The sequence below is a fragment of the Myotis myotis genome, unplaced genomic scaffold (assembly GCF_014108235.1).
Source record: "Myotis myotis isolate mMyoMyo1 unplaced genomic scaffold, mMyoMyo1.p scaffold_m19_p_11, whole genome shotgun sequence".
Taxonomy (NCBI): domain Eukaryota; kingdom Metazoa; phylum Chordata; class Mammalia; order Chiroptera; family Vespertilionidae; genus Myotis; species Myotis myotis.
The window spans coordinates 55,134,706-55,158,568 of record NW_023416315.1 but is presented as its reverse complement, the minus strand read 5'-3'; the positions used below and the strand labels follow the sequence as shown (position 1 = coordinate 55,158,568).

General features: G+C 41.2%; 1 protein-coding gene across 7 annotated transcripts in view; it reads left to right on the top strand.

Moving 5' to 3' along the window:
- The window catches only part of TRIM24 (tripartite motif containing 24), a 113,003-nt gene that overhangs the window by 72,429 nt on the left and 16,711 nt on the right, over positions 1–23,863 (top strand). For 3 of the 7 annotated variants that reach the window (XM_036329020.1, XM_036329017.1, XM_036329023.1), the window contains exons 8-14: positions 2,943–3,060; positions 5,648–5,713; positions 6,748–7,016; positions 13,719–13,892; positions 17,069–17,242; positions 22,570–22,705; positions 23,039–23,111. In XM_036329020.1, coding sequence (XP_036184913.1) covers positions 2,943–3,060; positions 5,648–5,713; positions 6,748–7,016; positions 13,719–13,892; positions 17,069–17,242; positions 22,570–22,705; positions 23,039–23,111 — 1,010 coding nt within the window. The remainder of the gene's footprint in view (positions 1–2,942; positions 3,061–5,647; positions 5,714–6,747; positions 7,017–13,718; positions 13,893–17,068; positions 17,243–22,569; positions 22,706–23,038; positions 23,112–23,863) is intronic. The other 4 variants (XM_036329019.1, XM_036329022.1, XM_036329021.1 and 1 more) reach the window with 4 other exon arrangements.

Here is a 23,863-nt window from a genome sequence, read left to right as displayed (position 1 = left end):
CAATTTGAAACTCAAACTAAGTAACTATAGTAATGAATCAGAACACATTGAATTAAGTAGGAATATGTAAGTCTATGATGATATAAACAAGTAAATGATAAAAGTTTGTCAGAACATCCTATCTAATAAAAGAGAAAATGGTAATTGGCATACGACCGCTAACCTTCCCATTGGCTAATCAGGGAAATATGCAAATTAACTCAGCCAAGATGGCGGCCGGCAGCCAGGCAGCTTGAAACTAACATGAGGCTTGCTTGTTTCAGTGACGGAGGACTCCAACGTTCCCCGCCTGCCACTGCAGGCCTCTGAGCTGCAAGCAACTATGTAACAAACATAGAAGCTAAACAAAACCCCAGACACCTGCCGGGCTTCAGCCAGCAGGATCGCAACATTGTAAGCAAAGGCCAGAAACCTACTTTCAGCAGCGGAGGCCTAAGAGCTGGAGCCAATCCTCAAAGCTAAAGCTGGCCCAGAATTAAAAAAAAAAAAAAAAAGTAGCGGTTGGGAGCTTCAGTCACCCCCAGCCTGAAAACAGCCATCATCCCCTCACCCAGGCTGGCCAGGCACCCCAGTGGGGACCCCCACCCTGATCCAGGACACCCTTCAGGGCAAACCAGCCGGCACTCACCCATGCACCAGGCCTCTACCCTATATAGTAAAAGGGTATTATGCCTCCCAGCACCGGGATCAGCGGAGTCGCGAGGCCTCCTGGCACCGGGATCAGCGTGACGGGGCAGCGCCCAAACCCTCTGATCGCCCTGCGGCTCTGTGTGTGACAGGGTGTGGTGCCCCAACTCCCCCCCCCCCCCCCCCACGGGCCCTGCTGTGTGTGTGACGGGGTAGAGCCATAACCTCCCCATCGGCCCTGCCCTGAGTGTGAGAGTGGCGGCGCCCCAACCCCCTGATCGGCCCTGCTCTGTGGGTGATAGAGGGTGGCGCCCCAACCCCCTGATGGGCCCTGCTCTGTGCATGACAGGGGGTTGCGCCCCAACCCCCTGATTGGCCCTGCTCTGTGCATGACAGGGTACAGAGCCCCAACTCCCCTGATGGGCCCTGCTCTGTGAGTGACAAGGGGAAATGCCCCAACCCCCTGATTGGCCCTGCTCTGTGCATGACGGGGTGGCGCCGCAACCTCCTCATTGACCCTGCCTTGAGTGTGACGGGATGGTGCCCCAACCCCCCAATGGCCCTACCCTGAGCGTGACTGAGGGTGGCATCGCAACCTCCCGATTGCCCTGCTCTGTGTATGACGGGGCGGCGCCCCAACTCCCCAATCGGCCCTGCTCTGAGCCCGACCAGGGGCTGCACCTAGGGATTGGGCCTGCCCTCTGCCACCCGGGAGCAGGCCTAAGCCAGCAGGTTGTTATCTCCCGAGGGGTCCCAGACTGCGAGAGGGCACAGGCCGGGTTGAGGGGCCCCCCTCCCCCCCCGAGTGCACAAATTTTTGTGCACCAGGCCTCTAGTAAATTAATAACTGTCTATGATAGCCAGTCAACCTTAGGGACTGATCTGAAGTAAGTTTTGTTTTATCTGTGGAAAAGGTTGAAAAGAGGAAAGGGATTTTGTGTAATTGAGTATGAGAGAGAAAGAGGTGTATATGCAAGGAAATGTTTATGATGATTGACCCTGGGATTTAAGCTGGATAAGAAGGAATTGAGGGATAAGAGGGTAGGGATAACGGTAAAGTAAGATTGATAGGACAGAGAAAAATTGTAAGAGCAAAGGCTTATAGGACCTTTAGTGTTTGTGAGAGTATTTGTATCTGTGGAAGAAGAAGCAAGCTATAAGGAAGATCGCCTAGGTGGATGTTAAAATCACTAAGAATTAAGATAGGAGTAATGGTGATGATGGTTATAGTGAACCAGGGGCTAAACTCTTCAAAGGCTGAGGGAGAATGACCTAAGGACTCACTGAGGACTGCATGTGGGTCGGGGGGAATGATGACAAGAAACTCAAAGCATGGGAACAAGGAGAACCATTCCACTAACTAGCAGAGATTAGTTTGTCTTTTCTGTAACTCATTAGCCACCTAATCTAAATTCTGAATCCTTCTTTAAAAGAAGTAGTAAAATAAATAAAAGAGCAAAATGTGTTAAAAATTTTTTATTTTACAAATAGTTGGTGCTTCTGTGATGTTTTGTAGGTCTACTTTTTTATTTTAATTTTTATTTTTTTATATATATTTTTAAAAATATATTTTATTGATTTTTTACAGAGAGGAAGGGAGAGGAATAGAGAGTTAGAAACATCAGTCTGCCTCCTGCACACTCCCTAATGGGGATGTGCCCACAACCAAGGTACGTGTCCTTGACTGGAATCGAACCTGGGACCCTTGAGTTTGCAGGCCGACGCTCTATCCACTAAGCCAAACCGGCTAGGGCTAATTTTTATTTTTTTAAATATATCTTTATTGGTTTCAGAGAGGAAGGGAGAGGAAAAGAGAGATAGAAACATCAATGATGAGAGAGAATCATTGATTGACTGCCTCCTGCATGCCCCCTACTGAGGATGAAGCCTGCAACCCAGGCATGTGCCCTTGACCGAAATCAAACCTGGGACCCTTCAGTTTGCAGGCCGATGCTCTATCCACTGAGCAAAACCAGCTAGGGCAGGTCTACTTTAAAAAAAAAACACAAAAACATGTTTTGCCCTGACCAGGCAAAATGTTTTGCCCTGCACACCCCACACTGGAGATCAATCTGGCAACCCAGGCATGTGCCCTAATCAAGGTCGAACCGTTACCTACTGGTTTGTAGGTGAATGTGCAACCACTAAGCCACACCCGCCAGGCTAGGCTGTCTACTTTTTATAGTGTATATTTTATTGTTTATTTTGTGTTGGTACACATACAAGAGACTTATTTTTTTTGTGTATTTACTGGGAGTGTAATAAACTATTGGCCTGATAACGATATTAATGTTTAATTGTCTCCTTTCTTCTAGATTACATACCGGTTACGGCATCTCCTTCGAGCAAGGTGTGATGCTTCCCCAGTGACCAACAATATCATCCAATTTCACTGTGATCCTGGTTTCTGGGCTCAAAATATTATCAATTTAGGTAGGTCATTATGTATATTTTCCCAAGTACCATTTGTTTCTGGAACTCTTAATGATTATTATGTTACTGAAAATGTATTCCTTATACCCTCAAAATGTTTTTGTTACCTTGGTTTAAAAACATGGAATTTTTGTTAGTATTTTATTAATCTGTGTATATATGTCACACATGCATGAATGTTAACATACATATAAGTATATGGATGTTATGAAACATCCTCTGTTGACTCGGAATTAAGGAGTTCTATTTTTCATAGACTCTTGCTTGAACTTTTTATCAAAATGGGTTGATAAAACTCTTGACTTGTGACTGGCATTGTTATAGAATTTTTTGATACTTAGAATGTTTTCTGATACAATAGTATTTCCAATACTATTATTGGCTTTCTCTTTAGACTCAGTCATCAAATGCCTAATGTTACTCATTTGCTTTCTCTTGGCTAGGGAAAACATTGCTTTTTCTTTTGCCTTTTTGTAATAATTATACATATAATTTTATATAATAAATATAATTATATATATATTTAAGTTTCTAATTGAAGTGTTATGTGCATACAGAAAAGTGCCCAAATTTTAAATATTGGTGTCCACTGAATTATCACAAAGGAAGACTATCATCTTGGTAACATTAAGAGTTCAAACATCCTTGCAGGCAGTTCAGTAGGAAGTTATTTTAACTTTCTTGTTATATTATTTGCTAGGAGAAAAAGTCCTCACTTTTTGCCTACTCTCTTAATTTCTCACAGGGAAATTATATAAACAGAAATTTAAGAATTCCCTACACATTCTTCATTAACTAATATTCCCTTTGATGACATCATTGGGCTTATTAACTTTGTTTCAAAATCATCAAAAATGATTGCGCTCTCATTCTGTAGGCTAGATTCTGCATAAGAAAGGAAAAAATGGCATGATAGAGAGCCAGTACTCTCAGAATACACTAGGAACGGAAGAAATCGACTTACACAAAGCATTTTTACAAGGGAAGAACAAAACAAATAATGATAGGGTCTCCCCTTAAAGAAAAAATAATAAGATGACCCCTGCAGTTCAGTTTAGAAGTACATAAAGCTATATGTTTATTGATAAAAAGCAAGCAACTGGAACTACACACAAACACACACCTACATGTGTTACTATATGTATCCTATATAATCACTGCCTAATATGCTAAGTGTCCGGTCATCCGTTCAACCAATCAAAGCGTAATATGCTAATGATATGCTAAGGCCGCTCAACTTCTCGCTATGACATGTACTGACACCAGGGAGCAGACAGTCGACTGGTCAACCAGTCGCTATGACGTGCACTGACCACCAGAGGGCAGACACTCCTGACTGGTAGGTTAGCTTGCTGTTGGGATCCAGCCAATCAGTACTGAACCAGACAGGCCAAACACACCCTGGAGCCCTCCCACAGTCCCTCCCCGGCTGGCCAACCTCCTGCGTCCCTCCCTGCCCCAATCATGCACAGGTGGGATACCTCGACCTGGCCTGCGCCCTCTCGCAATCCAGGACCCCTCAGGGGATGTCGGAGAGCCCGTTTCAGCTGGATCCTGCTTGACGCTGGAGCTGCCCCCTGGTGGTCAGTGCGCTCCAATGGGGAGTGCCACTCAGCCAGAAGCCGGGCTCATAGCTGACGAGCACACTTGTGGTGACGGGAGCCTCTCCTGCCTCTGCGGCAGCACTGAGGATGTCCGACTGATGGTTTAGGCTTGCTCCCCACAGGGCCATCAGTCAGACATCCCCTGAGGGCTCCCAGACTGCGAGAGGGTGCAGGCTGAGCTGAGGGCCCCCTACCCCCCCAGTGCATGAATTTTGTGCACCTGGCCTCTAGTTAATTAATACAAAGCATGTGTCTAAGTAACTATCTCTTAACCGTTAACCCTCTCTACCAGCCCACATTCAACTGTACAGAGAACCTATCACAGTTATATATCCACACAAGTAGTCACATCTATAGAGATGTATGTATTTATATACACTGAGTGGCCAGATTATGACGACCACCCCATCAGTAGTACTTCATTGACACTTCCAAAAATACTGAATATTGAAAACTTCCTAAGCAAATACTCGGAAGGTTTTATTATTATTATTATTATTATTTGCATAACTAATTCACTTCATTGTACTGATGGGGTGGTCATAATAAACTGGCTGGTCATAATAATCTGGCCACTCAGTGTATATCATTTATAATACAAATATAGGCATAGGTAAAGGTAAGAATATATGTATAATTGCACACACAAAAATGGATATAGTTTTAGGTAAGTCTGCATCAGCAAAAATCAAATAAAGACAGCATCTCCTGTTTGTGAAGAGTTTGTGAAACTCTGATATAATAAAGTTAAATGATATTCTTTACTATAGAACTTCTCAGAGCTGTCATTTATAGCTCTGTAAATTGTCATTGACAATGAAATTTACATTTTAATTCTTCCAAAGAGACAAATTTTCCAAATTTGTTATCCATGGCTTCTGAGAAACATCTTTCATAGGGCAAGGGGAAAGTATTGATCTAGATAAATATTCAGTTAATGTTTTGGGGATTTGGGTAAGTTCTTCAATGTCTCTGAACCATAGATCCCTTATCTGTGAAGAGGAATTTAACAATATACATAGACCTGCTGTCACAGTGCTTAACAACCAGTAAGTAATGAATTATAGCCATATTTTTTTTTAGGATGCATATACTTTGTAAATCTAAAACATTTAATTAAATCTGTACTGTTGAAAAAATTAATCTTTGCCTTGTGCTTGGATCAGACCTATTAGATGCACCCTTAAACTCTCTTAAGGGTAATTGTAAGCCACTCAAAATATTCTCTATCAGAAAACTGACATAGTATGCACTGTGAAAGTGTAAGGAACTCGAGAGAGTACAAATTATTAATATTAAAGAATCCGAAATACTTTGTGGGAATGTTTTTAGAACCAATGTCAGATTTGCTTGTATTAATATACAACAGCAGTTCTCAAAATGTACAGTTTGAGGCTCCTTCAGGGAACCACAGAGGCTTCCCTTTTCCAACTACGTATCTGTGTGGCTGGATTTTCTTCCTGTATTTCAACCTAAACAATATATTATGACAGATAATGCAGAAACAGATATGGGAGTTCAGCTATTAAGCCAGACATATAAAGATATTTTCAAAAATATAAAACAGTGCACTCTTCACTAAGATTTTTTAAAAAATGTTATTTTTCATAAAGATATGCTATTATGGGTTTATTATTTTTATTGATTTCAGAGAGGAAAGGAGAGGAAGAGAGAGAGAGAATCATCAATGATGAGAGAGAAATCATCAGTCGGCTGCCTCCTGCATGCCCCACACTGGGGATCAAGCCCACAACCTGGGCACGTGCCCTGACCAGGAATCGAACCAGTGACCTCCTGGTTCATAGGTCGATGCTCAACCACTGAGCCATGCTGGCTGGATTTTTAAATGAATTAGTAAGTAAATTTTTTTAATTCTCATTTTTAGTGTCAAAGATAGTAAATTTTGATAGATAGAATCTCCATTAATAAAAGCTCTTTGGGGCAATCTGTTTTTAAGAGTGTAAAGGTTTCCTGAGATTGAAAAGTTCCTTGACAGTTTGGAAGTTCAGCAACAATAACCTTACAAAATGTAGTATTTCACTATCAGAAAAACTTTAGAACTTAATCTTTTTTCTTTAATTAGGTTCTTTAGTAATTGAAGATAAAGAGAGTCAACCACAAATGCCTAAGCAGAATCCTGTCATGGAACAGAATTCACAGCCACAAGGTGGTTTATCTTCAAACCAGTTATCCAAGTTTCCAACACAGATCAGCCTAGCTCAGTTACGACTCCAGCATATGCAGCAACAGGTAATGGCTCAGAGGCAACAGGTGCAACGGAGGCCAGCACCTATGGGTTTACCAAGCCCTAGAATGCAGGGGCCCATCCAGCAACCTTCCATCTCTCATCAGGTAAATTTGGAAGCAGGCCTGTCCTAACTTAGATAATTATAGTACAATTGTATTTAGCAACTCTGAAAATAACCAGGACACCCATCATCCATGATTTAAATATATAAATTTTTAAAAATGTATTACATTGAGGATTCCTGATTTAGCTCCTAGATTTTAGCCCTTCTCAAAAAAAAGAATCAATGGTTTATTTAACCGGTACATCTATTTTTATTACATTGTCTTAATATTATAGACAGTGTGGGGATGCAAGTGTTTAGAAAACCACATTGCATCTTAGAAACTAGGGCAAAATGAAATAGAAAGGGGCAGGGATGTGGTTCATTAGAAATATACCTTTTTCAAACTTTATTTCTGAGCAAATATTCCATGAACCATTGTTATTTTCACTAATTATGAACTATTATTTACTTTTAATCCAGTTTTTTAAGATAAAATAGTCATATATTTTGTTAAATGTTTTAACTGTTCTGCTCAGTTTAGATGTGGGCATACTTAGTTTTAATAAAGGTTTAGTAAAGACTATAAGGTCAAATTCATACAAATTGTCTGTTGTTTTCAGTTACATATATTTATGAATTTATATTCTTCCTATTTCGGAGAAGGATTTGAAGGACAGTAAATGACATGAATGAAATGGAATGAGGTTTAATAAGAGTCAAAGTGTGTAGAACTAGGCTAAGAATTCTCATACTTGAGAGCAAACCTTAGCTCAAAACTTATTGTCAACCCAAAAAAAAGAAATAGAAATATCTATATTGTGTGATAAAAAGGAAACATATTAGTTATTTAGAGGAGAAACATTTTACTAGCACTAAGAGGAAGATATTATGTGAGTGAGTCTTTATAAAACAACAATTAAATGGAATAATTGTATTTTTGTGGTAATTTTACTAGTACAGAATATAAAAATGGTGTTCATCTGACTCTTATTTTAACTCAATAAAAGTTGTGGGCATATGTAGATCCTAATATTGTTAAATTGCTTCTTTGAAGGCCTGAGGTGATGTACTTGAGGTTTATGGCTTTCTAGTGATTTGATTAGGAAGGCATATCAAATCCAAGGGAATATTAGTATACCCAATTGATTATTCCTTTCAAACTTTGTTTTAACTCAGGTTTTTACAGGAAGTAAATAACAAGCAATTTAAGTTTTTATGGTGAGTGTTCTATTAGGAAAGAATTGTACGCTTTAGATATCAGGAGTGAAACTGGCAAAGTTGAAATTTTGTTAAGAAAATTGAGGAGTAATTTTGTTACTACCTCTGTAGACTGCAGTGACGTATTGCAGATAGACTGCAAAGAATGCCAAAACTTTTTCTGAAGACAAATGTGAGGAGGAGGAGAAGAGAGAAAAAATAATAACTTGTTGAGTGCCTAGTGCTAAGCATTTGCATAATTAATATTTATCTTAAGTGTCTGAAAGATGGTAAAGTGATATTCATTAAGTAGTTTATTAACCTGAAAAAGAGTAAATTGGCTTTTCAGTAAGAAGTGAGGAACTGAAGCAGTTAATAGATATTATCTAACTTGGTCACATTCCCATAAGTAGTTATTTATATAAGCAATGACAGACAGAAGTGAACACTGAACCTTTAGCTTGTGTATCTCAGAAATATGCTTTTGATCTTATTTTTCCTCTCTAGGACTTACTGCAACATAATCTATATAATGTACAATCTCTGTTATACGACCCAGTTTTGTCACTTAGAAATAAAGTAATTTTTGCATCTTTCGGTCATTACCTCATACACTGTTCTTTCCTCTTGACTCTCAGTAACTCCTGAACCTTCTTTCACACTCTCATGTTTCATTTTTAGCTGCTCTCTGCAAAACATTCACTCATGCATTTTCCACTTATCAATTTGCGCACACTACAGATTTTTACATTGCCATGCTTACCAACACTCTTCCTTTTCTATCAGTTTATTTACATATATTTGTGGCAAAAATGATTGCCGATGTGTATATGTGTTCCTGGCTTTGTGGATATGTTCAGATTGTACCGTACATCTGTCCATAGGGTTCAGGTAAATTTAAAAGAGTGCTTCTTAAAGTCACTTACATGATTGTTCTCTATTCTTCTTCCTCTGAAGATTAACCATGTACTCTGCATGGTTAAAGAATTCGGTGATACAGAGGTTGAATACATAATTACATGATTGATTGATAGACATTGTGCATCTCTCTTTACTTAGCGGTATACAGTATATTCTATTACACTCTGATGTTCAGATCTAAGTTTGTTAGCACTGTCACATGTTGTTTTTTTACGTATATACTAGAGGCCTGGTGCACAGGATTTGTGCACTGGTCGGGATCATGGTCTGCGGGGATTGCCTGCTGTGCAAGTGCCACTCATCCCGGTCAGCCAAGCGGTTGTGGACCTGACCTCTGAGCAGCTGCTCCTGCTGTGGGAGCGCACTGACCACCAGGGGGCAGCTCCTGTATTGAGTGTCTGCCCCCTGGTGGTCAGTGCACGTCATAGCGAATGACCGGTTGACCGGTCATTCTGGTAGTTCCACCAGTCAGTTCGTGGGCTTTTATTATACAGTATAGGATTTTTATTGATTTCAGAGAGGAAGGGAGACCGGGAGAAATATGGAAACATCAATGATGAGAGAGAAACATTGATTGGCTGCCTCCTGTATGCCCCTCACCAGGGACCAAGCTCACAACCTGCACATGTGCCCTGACGGGAACCGAACTGTGACCTCCTTGTTCATAGATTGACAGGTGCTGAACTACTGAGCCACTCCGACTGGGCACATATGTTATCCTATCTAATAATAGAAAAACATGGTAATTAGCCATAACTTCGCTACCCTTATATTGGCTAATCAGTGAGATATGCAAATTAACTGCCAAACAAGATGGCAGCCGGCAGCCAGGCAGCTGAAGCGAACAGGAAGCTTGCTTGCTCCAGTGAAGGAGGAAGCCAAGGTTCCCCACCTGCCACTGCTGGCCTCTGAGCTTGCACTCTAAGAAACAATGTTGCAAATATAGAACCTAAACAAACCCCAGAAACCTACTTTCAGCCGTCAGAGCTGGAGCGAGCAGGACTGCAACAGTGTTACAATTATAGAACCCAAACAAACCCAGATCCCTGCTTTCAGCAGCCGAGGTCTCAGAGCTGGAGCCGGCTCTCAGCTCCAGTGACAGCAATAGAAGGTAAATAAATCCCAGAATTAAAAAAAAAGAAAAAAAGAGGTTGGGAGCTTCAGTCACCCGCCAGCCTGAAAACGGCCCTCAGCTCCTCACCCAGACTGGCCAGGCACCCCAGTGAGGACCCCCACCCTGAAGGGGGTGTGACCAGCTGCAAACGGCCATCATCCCCTCATCCAGGCTGGCCAGGCACCCAAGCGAGACCCCCACCCTAATCCGGGACACCCTTCAGGGCAAACCAGCCGGCCCCCACCCGTGCACCAGGCCTCTATCCTATATAGTAAAAGGGTAATATGCCTCCCAGCACCGGGATCAGTGGAGCCGCAAGGCCTCATGCCCCAGGATCAGCGAAGCCGAGAGGCCTCCTAGCACCGGGATCAGCTGAGCAGCGAGGCCTCACTGCCCCGGTGTCAGGTGAAGCCACGAGGCCTCCCAGCACTGGAATCAGTGGAGCCACGAGGCCTCCTGGCCCCTGGAGCAGCGTGATAGGGGGCAGCGCCCAAACCCCCTGATCGCCCTGCGGCTCTGTGTGTGACAGGGGGCGGGGCCACAACCTCCCTATCCGCCCTGCTCTGTTGGTGACGGGAAGGCACCCCAACCCCCTGATTGGCCCTGCTCTGTGCCTGATAGGAGGGAGCTCCCCAACCCCCTTTTCTGCCCTGCTCTGTGCGTGACAGGGTGCGGCGCCCCAACCCCCCAACGGGCCCTGCTCTGTGTGTGATGGGGTGGAGCCGCAACCTCCCCATCGGCCCTGCCCTGAGTCTGATGGGAGAGTGCCCCAACCCCCTGATCGGCCCTGCTCTGTGTGTGACAGGGGGCAGCACCCGAACCCCCTGATTGGCCCTGCTCTGTAAGTGACGGGGTGGCGCTGCAACCTCCCCATCGACCCTGCCTTGAGTGTGACGGGGCGGCGGCCCAGTCCCCCAATCGGCCCTACCCTGAGCGTGACTGAGGGTGGCATCGCAACCTCCCGATCCGCCCTGCTCTGTGCATGACAGGGGACGGCGCCCCAACTCCCCAATCGGCCCTGCTCTGAGCCCGACCAGGGGCTGCACCTAGGGATTGGGCCTGCCCTCTGTCACCCGGGAGCGGGCCTAAGCCATCAGGTGGTCATCTCCTGAGAGGTCCCAGACTGTGAGAGGGCACAAGTGGGGCTGAGGGACACCCCCCTACCCCCCGCCAGTGCACAAATTTTTGTGCACCGGGCCTCTAGTCTTATACATAATTCACATGAATGTTTCTCAAACCTGAGCCAGATTAACTGTTATGGAAATATTTTCATTTTATATGTACATGTTAATTTCCCTACGCAGTGATGGATTTTAGAAAGACATGTGCTACCCTTCAATTTTTACATAGTTGGAAACTACTGACCTAGAATAAAATCAAAACCTGCCCTAGTCAGTTTGGCTCAGTGGTTGGAGTGAACCAGTTCGATTTCTGGTCAGGGCATATGCCTGGGTTGAGGGCTCAATCCCCAGTCGGGGGGCACATGCAGGAGGCAGCTTATCAATGTTTCTCTCTCATGAATGTTTCTATCTCTCCCTCTCCTTTCCTCTCTCTAAAAAACTTAAAAAATACTTATTTTAAAATAAAAAATATTTATTTTAAAATAAAATAACAGTGATTTTGCTTTTTTTTATGCTAATAACTAGTTCCTAATGTTCTTTCAAGTTGCTTCCTCTGTCACAAGGATTTTAGAAATTAATTCAGTCAAATATAACAGTTTAGGAGAAGCAAGAAAAATCACCTAACATCTTACCAAACTGCAGGTTCAATGTTCATTCCTACATTGATTGATTCCTCGGAGTACATTACTGTGGCACCAAGTATCTTGACTGAATCTGGGTGAGGGTGTGATAGCATGGTAGCAGAAGCTTCTACAACTAAGGATTCTCCTTTAAGGATTATTTTGGGTGCTTTTCCACTTTTTAAAAAAACTACAGATAAATGTAGTTTTTCACTATGATTCAACTATTTTCTCTCTGTGTTTTTATGATATAAAACCCTTCAAATCACAAAACTTTAGTAGAAGAATAAAAATTAATTTTTATTGCTTTAGGCTTTTTACTTTTGTAAAATTTTGACACTTATTTTTCACCCACAAAATTTTCCTTGGTCTTGAAACAATATTTAAATCTATTTTTCATTGGTTTTATAATTACTCTTGAGAAAGTTACTGAGGGTGAACCCAGTGCTAGTTAATTTGTAAGAGTGGGGAGAGAGAAGCAATGTTATCCAGGAAAGGAAATTCCAAAAATGGGAGAGAAAAAAGAAGACAGCTATCCTCTTTATACCTCCTCTGCCTTCACAGAGTCAAAGTTTAAGGTGTTGCTAATTCAAGTTTATAAATTCCACATTCATTGTCCCCTGTGAATGTGAGAGTTAATAGTTCCCTCTCTGAGAAGTTCTAGTCATAAAAATAAACTGTTAAGATAGCCTGCAAGTAAGTATTTGCAATAGTTGCCAACCATAAAGAGAATTGGATAGGCAAGAGAGACTGGCATATAAGGTTACCTTTTTCTAGAACACTGGTCTTCAGTTTCTAGGGCTAGCATTTAAGAGCAAAGTAAGCTTGCCTTCCCAGCCCTTGCCCTATCCTGTAATCAAACAATTTTGTCCTTGAAGGGTTTCCGTTCAAATCTATTTTCTTTTTGGGAAACACATCCTCTAAGCTGTAATTAGTATATTAACCCCTAGCAAAATAAGAGAACATGATTTGGTAATAATATGGCAGACTAGATTTGGAGAAAAGCCTTAGTGTTGCCTTTTTACTAGCTGTGTGGCTTTTTTTTTTTTTTTCTAAGTTATTTAAGCTTTCTGATGTATAGTGTTCTAATTTGTAAAATAAGGGGAGAGTAAAATGCTGATCACAATGCCTGGCATATAGTTTTATTTAAATAACACCTAAAATTCATTTACTTCAAAATGTTACTTAATATCAGCTGTTTTCATTATTAATGATTTATTGGGTGAGAGTATAGACTTTAGAGCCAGAGTACTTGAATTCAAATCCCAGCTCTATCCCTTACTATCTTTAATTTTTGACAAGATACTTAAATTGTCCTTACTTCACAGGATTGTTTTGAAGATTAAATGAGTTAACACATGTAAAGAACTAAAGCAGTACCTGGCCTATAATAACTGATAAATAAATGTTAGCAATTATTATTTTACCACCACCTTATTTACGAGGTTTAAAGAGGGCAATTCTTTGCAAAAGTTAATCATAAACAAGGACTGAGAACCAAAGATAAATTTTCCCTACTTCCCCACATGGCATAGGCCCAATCCTGGTATAACCTACTTAAAATCGGAAACCCCTCCACCAACGCTCTTAATAAAACCCCTTTTCTTTAAATTGCTTCTATACATTCTGGAAGGCTGCCTTATTCCCCTATTCCCTTGTTGTAGTGTTAATTATTGATTCATCTGTGGCAGAGTTGCTGTTTTTCTGTAAAAGTAATAAAATAGCGTGCTTTATAATTTTATCTTTCAGATTTTTGTCACTGAATTGGTTTTATTTCTTTTTTTCAGCAACCCCCTCCGCGTTTGATAAATTTTCAGAATCACAGCCCCAAACCCAGTGGACCAGTTCTCCCTCCTCATTCTCAACAGCTGAGATATCCACCAACCCAGAATATGCCACGGCAAGCAATAAAGCCCAATCCCTTACAGATGGCTTTCTTGGCTCAACAAGCGATAAAGCAGGTATACATATTCACTTATTTTCCTTTTGCTACTTTGCAATTACATTGAATTTATGGATAAAGTAACAGTTATGAAAAGTAAGAGCAAGCTTTTTTGTAAAAAAAAAAGTGAATTACAAAATTTATTATAGACTGACTTATAGAGACAAAGCTAAGAGAAAGGTCTTGATGCTTTGTAATTAACACGAAAAAATCAAGCCACTTTATGTGAATGAAAGCCCAGAATAATCAGTGTGTCATAGGTATTGATTTTTCTAATAGTGATATATGTCTTCAGATAAAAATATATTCTAGGTATTACATATTTTTTTAAAAAGTAAATGTTCTCTCAGTGCCTGTCTTCTCTAAGCACTTTGTCAATAGTTCTTCCAGCTAAGACTTGTAGATTGATTTCAGCTTAATTATTTTGCCATGGCTAAAATCCATATGATGCTATTTCCATAATTCTGTGACATTCATTTCAATCAAATGATTTGAAAATTTTATTTTAAAAGTATACACACTTCATGTGTGTAAAATTCATTCCTATCTTTATTTCACCATTAGAGGTGAAGAGAAAAGGGTCCAAACAACAGTTTGACCTTAGATTTTGGCCTTTGCAAGGTTAATATTTTAAATCTTATTCACCCTAAATATAAAATAAATGCTTTATAGAGTTGTGTTGAGATTTAATGCTAATGTGTATTAAAATACCTACCACATTCTGTGTACACAAACTTTACTTTCCCTCTTTCCCATTTATTATTTGCACTGGGTAAACCTACACTCTTAAGAATGTTTCCTGATCAAAAATCTAAACATGAATGAATAAATGAACAAGCTAGTAGAAAATGTAGTGGAGAATTGGTTTTAATTGGTAGATTTTTTAAAAAACAAATTATCTTTGTACAATGGGAATACCTTTTAGCTATTAAGAACATCCAGTAGTCTATATATGATCTAAGTATATTAAATGGAGGGAAAACATGCTAAATTCTTGTGAGGTATTATCTTATTTTTGTGGGGGTTTTTTTTTGTTGTTGTTTTAATATTATATATAGAGAGAAAACCTGGAGGGTCATACATCAGCTGTAGCTGATTATTCTAGGGAGCAAAGGAGGACATGAGTCCAGAGAAAGGAAGGGTGGGCAGAGATGGGAGAGGTGGGTGGATATGAGAGGTGGGGTAGGTAGTAAAGATAACTTTCACATTCACAGGTTTCCTTACATAGTTTTTTCAGTGGAGCATATAAATTAGAATGTTTCAGACACTATCCCTCCATTTAATGTAGGCCATATGTTAATGGTATTGTATATGGGAATGTTTTCCTCTGCACAGTCTTGAGATAGCTCTTAGTTGCTTTCCTTTTTCCCCCAGTATTTTATTAAGAAACTAGAGGCCCGGTGCATGAAATTTGTGCATGAGAGGGGGGTCCCTCAGCCCAGCCTGCACCCTCTTGCAATCTGGGACCCCTTGGGGGATGTCCGACTGCCGGTTTAGGCCCCATCCCACAGCGGGATGGGGCCTAAACCGGCAGTCGGACATCCCTCTTGCAATCCGGGACCGCTAGCTCCTAACCGCTCGCCTGCCTGATTGCCCCTAACCACTCTGCCTGCCTGCCTCATTGCCCTTAACCCCTCTGCCTGCCCGATCACCCCTAACCACTTAGCCTGCCTGCCTGATTGCCCCTAACCACTTTGCCTGCCTGATTGTCCCTAACTGCTCACCTGCCTGCCTGATCACCCCTAACCACCTCTGCCTCAGCCCCTGCTGCCGCGCTTAGTCAAGAAGGACGTCTGGAATGATGTCCGGAAGGTCATTTGGCTGTCAGATCTAATTAGCATATTACACTTTTATTATTATAGATGTTTGTAACATAACAATTTGGAAGAGTTGTATAGAGGAAAAATTGTTTTATATGCTTTCTCAGTTATTATGCATATACCTCTTGATCCAGTCAATCAAGTCTTTTTTTTTTTTATAGATTTCGATGTAGATTAAAGACAGCAGCATGGTTCATCTCTGTACACTTAAGCATTCCTAGTGTTAGCTTAGTTAATATATTTATCTTGGCCACTAACATAAATGATGCTTGCTTACCTGTTCAGATATAAGAAATGAGTTAAAAAAATCTGAAATCTTGGGTCTTGGGCTAGTGTTTGATGATTGAGGTTTCACTCTAATATTAAGGCTACTAGCAGTGTTTATTGGGAGAATTCCTAAAGTCACCATCTTTAGGTCTTAACTCTTAGGCTGATCCATTCCCCAAAGGATCTTTTTGTCTTCTGCCTAAAATGCAGGGTCTGGCTACTTGTTGAAGCCAGCTGGGAGAAGAAGATAGGGAGTAAGCCATCAGCAGACTGGGTGAGAAGCTCAGCATTCAGTGTGTGTATGGTTTCTGAATCTTCATTTTCCATGCAGTACTTCTGCCTGCAACTGAATATGGTGCTCTTCAGTCTAATGACACTGATCTACCTGTTTTGGAGAATAAACTTCTAGCCTTTTTCTGTGTAGGTGAAGGAAGCCCTTATTACCTTGGGGTAACTACAGGTAGATTAGGAAAGAAACACAAGATTTAACACTTCTTAAGCACTCAGATTATTCTGTTTTTAGCCCCAGCTTCACCTCTCATACTTTTAATTCCCAAGCTTTTAGGGGTTCTGCAGTGTATGTTGATTTCCTTCTTTATTTTCCCCACTGGCACCTTAGATTTCAGCTTTATCAAATTGATTAAGTAATTTTCTATTTGTCCATCTGCTTTCTGTTTCTGTCTTCTCCTGTTTTCTTTGTCTTTATGACTCGGTGCCTTTTAGAAATTCCTTTTAACCATTATTTTAGTTTCATATATATCAGGTAGGGACAGCAGAAAATGTATGTTTTTTGCCCGCCATCTTTACCTTGAGGTTGCTGTGCATGTGTTTATATTTCTTTTCCAGTACGTACAAGCTTTCTGAGATTGGTACTGTGGTTTTCTGGTGTATACTAATTGCTGTCTTCTGGTAAAAATCAGCGCTTTTTATTTTTCAACAGGATTCATGAAAGTTACGTATACCTGTGCCCTCTCCCTCTTCCAATTACAATTGAATTCAAATTGCAGAATCTGTCTTCCGTTTTGTTTTGTGTCTGGATTGGGATTAGGTGGACATTTTATGTTATAGGTCCGCTGATGGACAACTTTTCTTTTTCTTTCTACTGTAGTGGCAGATTTGCAGTGGACAGGCCCCCCCATCAACTGCCAATAGCACATCCTCTACTCCTTCTAGTCCCACCATTACTAGTGCAGCAGGATATGATGGAAAGACTTTTAGTTCACCTATGATTGATTTGAGCTCACCAGTGGGAGGTTCCTATAATCTTCCTTCTCTGCCAGATGTAAGTATACAGAGAATTTTTAAGAATCTATTTCGAAAATTTTACGTGGACTTGGATTTGGTAAAAGGCATGAGTTTGTTGCATTATAGGTTGTATGTGTTTGTTTTAGAAGTTACTTACATCCTTTAGAGATATAATAACAAGAAAGATAAAAAGATTATAGACACTTGGCCATACTACATAATATCTTTCAAGGTGTTGGAGCTTAAGGTGTTTGTAATGAATGATTTACAAAATGGTGATGGATTATGGAAATGAATGATTTGGTGATGGATATGAAATCTAAGCTGGGAAAGCAGGGAAGAAAGGACATGGGAAAGAGGTACTGGAGAGGTGAATTGCTGGAATGTGATATGAAAATATCAGATTAGAGAGGGAGGCTAGAATTAAAGACATTAGCAGAGATGGAGGCAAGTTTACTCTTAGAAATGAAAACATTTTCTGTTACATCATACCAGTGCAAAACTACCTCTGATTTCTACTTAAGTTAAATATATTAACTCTCTCCCTAGCTGGTTTGGTTCAGTGGATAGAGCATCAGCCTGTGGACTGAAGGGTCCTGGGTTCGATTCCAGATAAAGGCACGTGCCCAGGTTGCAGCTTGATCCCCAGTGGGGGGCATGCAGGAGGCATGCAAGCAATGATTCTCTCTCATCATTGATGTTTCTATCTTGGTCTATCTCCCTTCCTCTCTGAAATCAATTAAAGTTTATTTTAAAAGCCAGAGATATATATATATATATATATATATATATATATATATATTTATATATATATATATATATATATATATTTATATATATATATATATATATACATACATACATATACACACACACACTAATAAAAGAGAAACATGGTAATTGGCGTACGACCGCTACCCTTTTCATTGGCTAATCAGCGAGATATGCAAATTAACTGCCAGCCAAAATGGCGGCCGGCAGCCAGGCAGCTTGAAACTAACATGAGGCTTGCTTGCCTCAGTGACGGAGGATCGTTGGAGGAAACCAACGTTCCCCGCCTGCGACTGCAGGCCTCTGAGCGGGCAGTTTAAGAAACATTGTAACAAATACCGCTGGCCTTCAGCCAGCAGATTCGCAACATTGTAAGCAAAGGCCAGAAACCTACTTTCAGCGCTGAGGCCTGAGAGCTGGAGCCAAGCCTCAAGGTAAAGCTGGCCCAGAATAAAAAAAAAAAAAAGAAAAAAGGGGCGGTTGGGAACTTCAGTCACTCCCAGCCTGAAAACAGCCCTCAGCCCCTCACCCAGGCTGGCCAGGCACCCCAGTGGGGACCCCCACCCTGATCTAGGACACCCTTCAGGGCAAACCAGCAGGCCCCACCCATGCACCAGGCCTATACCCTATATAGTAAAAGGGTAATATGCCTCCCGGCACCGGGATCAGCGTGACAACCCCCTGAGCAGCCCTGCTCTGTGCCTGATAGGAGGGAGCTCCCCAACACCCTCCCCCCCCCCCCCCGCCACAGGCCCTGCTCTGTGTCTGATGGGGTAGAGCCATAACCTCCCCATCGGCCCTACCCTGAGTATGAGAGTGGCAGCGCCCCACCCCCCTGATCGGCCCTGCTCTGTGGGTGATAGAGGGCGGTGCCCCAGCCCCCTGATTGGCCCTGCTCTGTGCGTGACAGGGGTGGCACCGCAACCTCCCCATCGACCCTGCCTTGAGTGTGACAGGGGACGGTGCCCCAACCCCCCAATTGGCCCTACCCTGAGCGTGACTGAGGGTGGCATCACAACCTCCCAATCTGCCCTGCTCTGTGCATGACGGGGCAGCGCCCCAACTCCCCAATCGGCCCTGCTCTGAGCCCGACTAGGGGCTGCACCTAGGGATTGGGCTTGCCCTCTGCCACCCGGGAGCAGGCCTAAGCCAACAGGTCGTTATCTCCCGAGGGGTCCCAGACTGCGAGAGGGCACAGGCCGGGCTGAGGGACCCCCCCTCCCCCTCGAGTGCACAAATTTTTGTGCACCGGGCCTCTAGTATATATATATATATGTGTATATATATATCTGTGTGTGTGTGTATACACACATATATACACATATACATACATATACATGTACACCAATAAAAGATAAAGATGCAAATTAACCATCACTCCACTACACCCACCAACCAATCAGGAGCAAGTATGCAAATTAACCCAACTAAGATGGTGGCGGCCATGGAGCTAGATTGAGCAGGAGGCTTGGGTTGCCGCTGGTGATGGAGGAAGCCAAGCTTCCCGCCTGCCCTGGGCTCCGCTCAAGACTACAAAGTTTCAATTATAGAAGATAAATAAATCCCAGATACCTGCTTCCAGCCCACCCTGGCCTCTGCTCAAGTAGGCGCTGGAAAAAAAAAGAAAAAGAGAGGCTAGGAGCTTGGGTTGCGGGGGGGCATGGCCAGCCTGAAAATAGCCCTCAGCCTCTCACCCAGGCTGGCCAGGCACCCCAGCAGGACCCCCCCCCCCACCCTGAAGGGGCTGTGGGTAGCCTGAAAACGGCCCTCAGCCCCTCACCCAGGCTGGCCACACCCCCATGGGGTGAGGGTCCCTGCTGGGGGGCTTGGCCAGCCTGCAAACAGCCATCAGCACCTTACCCAGGCTGGCCAGGCAACCCAGCGGGAACCTCCACCTTGATCCGGGACACCCTTCAGGGCAAACCAGCTGGCCCCCACCTGTGCACCAGGCCTCTATCCTATATAAAAAAGGGGTAATATGAAAATTTACCCTAACAGAATGACTGGTCACTATGACACACACTGACCACCAGGGGGCAGACGCTCAATGCAGGAGGTGCCCCCTGGTGGTCAGTGTGCTCCCACAGGGGGAGCTCTGCTCAGTCACAAGCCAGGCTGATGGCTGCCTGCACAGTGGTGGTGGCAGGAGCCTCTCCCGCCTCAGCAGCGCTAAGGATGTCTGATTGCAGCTTAGGCTTGCTCCCCGCTGGCAAGTGGACATCCCCCGAGGGTTCCCGGGCTGCCAGAGGGATGTCTGCCTGCCAGCTTGGGCCCGATCCCCCAGGGAGCGGGCATAAGCCAGCAGGTGGACATCCCCTGAGGGGTCCCAGACTTTGAGAGGGCACAGGCCGGGCTGAGGGCCCTTCCCCCCTCCCCCCCGTGCACAAATTTTTGTGCACTGGGCCTCTAGTGTGTGTTTAGCTTTGTTATACTCTCTAGCTTTGTTAGTATGACTTTTTAAAAATCTTTCCAAAGGCAGAAAATATTCTATAGACTGATCTCCATACATAAGTTGATACTTGTTTTGTATTTTGTTAGGTTAGGTAATGCACACAAATATTAAAAACTTTTAATATCTTGTAAGATTGTGAAAGAATTTTAAAATTTTAATTATTTAGTTTAAGTTACTGAGATCAACTAACATTTCCCAATAGTGACATCATTAACCTTAACAAAGTTATTTCATTTTTTTAAATAATTATATATCCTTTAAATGGTAGAGTACATGTATTTTTCAAACATAGGTAATATATAGAAAAACTTTTTGTCTCATTCTGATAATTTTATTTTAGCTTTTAGGATTACTCCACAGTTATAAATAACTTTTCTTAAATTAAGATCTTTCAGATCCAATCATTTCAATGCTCTTTGCACTCTCTAAAAAGTACTGACTAAGGTATTGCCAAAAAAAAATATTAAACATAAATGACCTTGGTACTTCCCTGCTCCCCCAACTGAAATATGACCTACAAATATTAACATTATCCTTCTGCTCTTTTCTCTGCAGTTCTCAGATAGAGGTGACTCTGTATTCACTAGCCTTTCTCAACTGAGATTCCTCATCTAACCCACAGAACAAGAAACTGCTTTGAGAGTCTGTTTTCTCAGTCCTCCTAAGGATGGTTCATAACTAGTACCATTCTAAATGCAGAGGCAAGAAGTAAATTTGTTTTATACAGTCTGTGCCTTAGGACTACAGGACTTAGTTCTTTCTTAGAATCCTGGTTGAGAAAGGTTGCAACTGTATTAGAAAATTGAACTGGATTTAAATCACAAAGACATCCTTGGAAATAAATGGTATATAGAAGCATGAAAAATATTTGCATTTAAAGCATTAAAGTCTTATTTGATAGAAATTTATCAGTATTTTAGCCTGGTAATCAATTATGAAACATGTGTTATTTGTGTACCTATTTTATTAAAGCAAGAATCCATCAGGGATCATTTTTTTTCCTACCAAACGGTAATAGTGTGCTTAGGTGACGTTAGTGTTCTGGAAATGTTGCTTCAGCTTTCTGGTGCATTCCAAAGCCTCAGTTCTCAAAGTATGGGCCAGGGACACAGGTGTCTCTACAACCCTTTCAGAGGTTCCATAAGGTTTCCCTGTGTAAGGCCTGATTTTTCTTCATATTCTTCAATCAAAATCACTCATCAAAAGAGATTTAGTACATAAGCAGATATAAGAATCCCGTTAGCTGTTATTAAGCAAGATGCTAAAGAAATCTGCAAAAATGTGAAATTTTGCTACTTTTCTCACCAGGCTTTTTTTTAATTGGCTACATTTTGTTATTGTTAAATAAATTAAGTATTAAAAATGTTTTTGCTTTAATTTTTAAGGGTGTGAATGACATACAGTACTTCTTCCTCTTGGCTCATGATTTCTGAAACATTGTATATTTTTCCTACCAAATGGTAATAGTGTGCTTAGCTGACGTTAGTGTTCTGCAAATGTTCGGTGTATTTACTAACATGTAACATTTAAGCAGAGTGAAAGCCCTGACCTGTTGCTCTATGGTTAGAGCATCGGCCCTTGGACTAAAAGGTCACGGGTTCGATTTCTGGTCAAGGGCACGGACCTCAGTTGTTGGTTTCATCCCCTGCCCCGGTGTAAGCTGGAGGCAACCAATCAATGGGCTTCTCTCACATCGATGTTTTTCTCTGTCTCTCCCCCTCCCTTCCACTCTCTCTAAAAATCAATGGGAAAATATCCTCAGTGAGGATTAACAAAAAAGAGTGCCAAGTTTTTGTTGTTGTTTTTTAATGTTTTTATTGATTTTTTTTTTTTTTAGAGAGAGAGAGGGAGAAACAAAGGTGATGAGAGAGAATCATTGATCATCTGCCTCCTGCACACCCTTACTGGGATCGCGACCCCCAACTTGGGCGTGTACCCTGACTAGCAATCGAACCAGCAATAAGAGTGCAAGTTTTTTTAAAGATTGTTATGGCGAAGATATGCATCAGAACTTCTCAAATACAATTTTTCATGTTTTAGTATTTGGTGATAATTAAACTATTAAAGTTTTCTTATTCATTTAAAGTGGTTTTTAATTTGCAAACCATGGGTACCATGAAATAATTTTCTTTTTTTATAAGATTGACTGTTCAAGTACTATTATGCTGGACAATATTGTGAGGAAGGATACTAGTATAGATCATGGCCAGCCAAGACCACCCTCAAACAGGACTGTCCAGTCACCAAATTCATCAGTGCCATCTCCAGGTCTTGCAGGTAAAGTGGGCTCCTTTTGATTTTGTTTTTCCAGTTTTTTCTCAATTTGTAATTTAAAAAACTCCCACAATCCTCCCCCTTTTTGTTGGATGATTTAAAAGGGTTTGGCACAATTTAAAATTAGTATAGTATACAGTATTTTCAAAGTAGAAATCAAAGGTTAAGCCTCTATACCTTTTCAATTTCAACTCGTGTGCAAGGAGTTTAGCAACTACTTACTTTTTTATATACTTTATGTGTTCAGTTTCAGTGTAGTACTAAGTGAGCACATTCAATTGGGATTAAGTACATAATTATTCATTTTATGAATGTGTTTGACTTCCTTCTCTTCAGGACCTGTTACTATGACTAGTGTACACCCACCAATACGTTCACCTAGTGCCTCGAGCGTTGGGAGTCGAGGAAGGTAAGCTAACTTAACCTTATTCTCCAGATAGAAAATCTCTAATTATATTTATTTGCCCCAGTGCTCAACACACTTTGGGTGGTCAATACATTCTGAACAACTTTTTTTATTTTTTACTTTTAAATTAAAATAATTTAATAATTATTATATATTACATTAATTTAATAAACTAACATAATGGATTAAATTATAATTTTAATTTTAAAGATACAAATATCTTTGTATATATGTTGAAAATAAAATGTTATGATTTTATCATAATAGCAAGGAAAAAATAAAAATGTGGGATATAACACACTGTACTATATGAGAATACACACAAATACAAACTTAGGCAAAAGAAAAAATAATTTTATGCTAATTTCAGTGTTTTCTGAATTTTCTAATGACCAAATGATTTTGCTTTAAAAATAAGTTTACATTTGTTGAAATTCTATTTTAACTTACTGCTTTGCTCATCACATGGAAAGAGCATTCTCTGAAAAGAGAAAGTTTAGATTCAATTCCATGAAAACATAGTGGCTATCTGTAAAAGCTTTTTTCCCCACTACATTTTTTAAATAGCAGAACATCAATAAATTATGTCCCTCATTATCTTCACACTTCATAATAATAAATCATTAATATGAGCCTAGAGTTCTCTTTTTCATGATTAGAGAAAGAAATGGAAAAACCTAAAAAAAGATGCTAGCTTTAAGAACTAAATCTGGCTGCCCAATTTTAGAGCTTCAGAATATTGAAGGCAGTTGTCT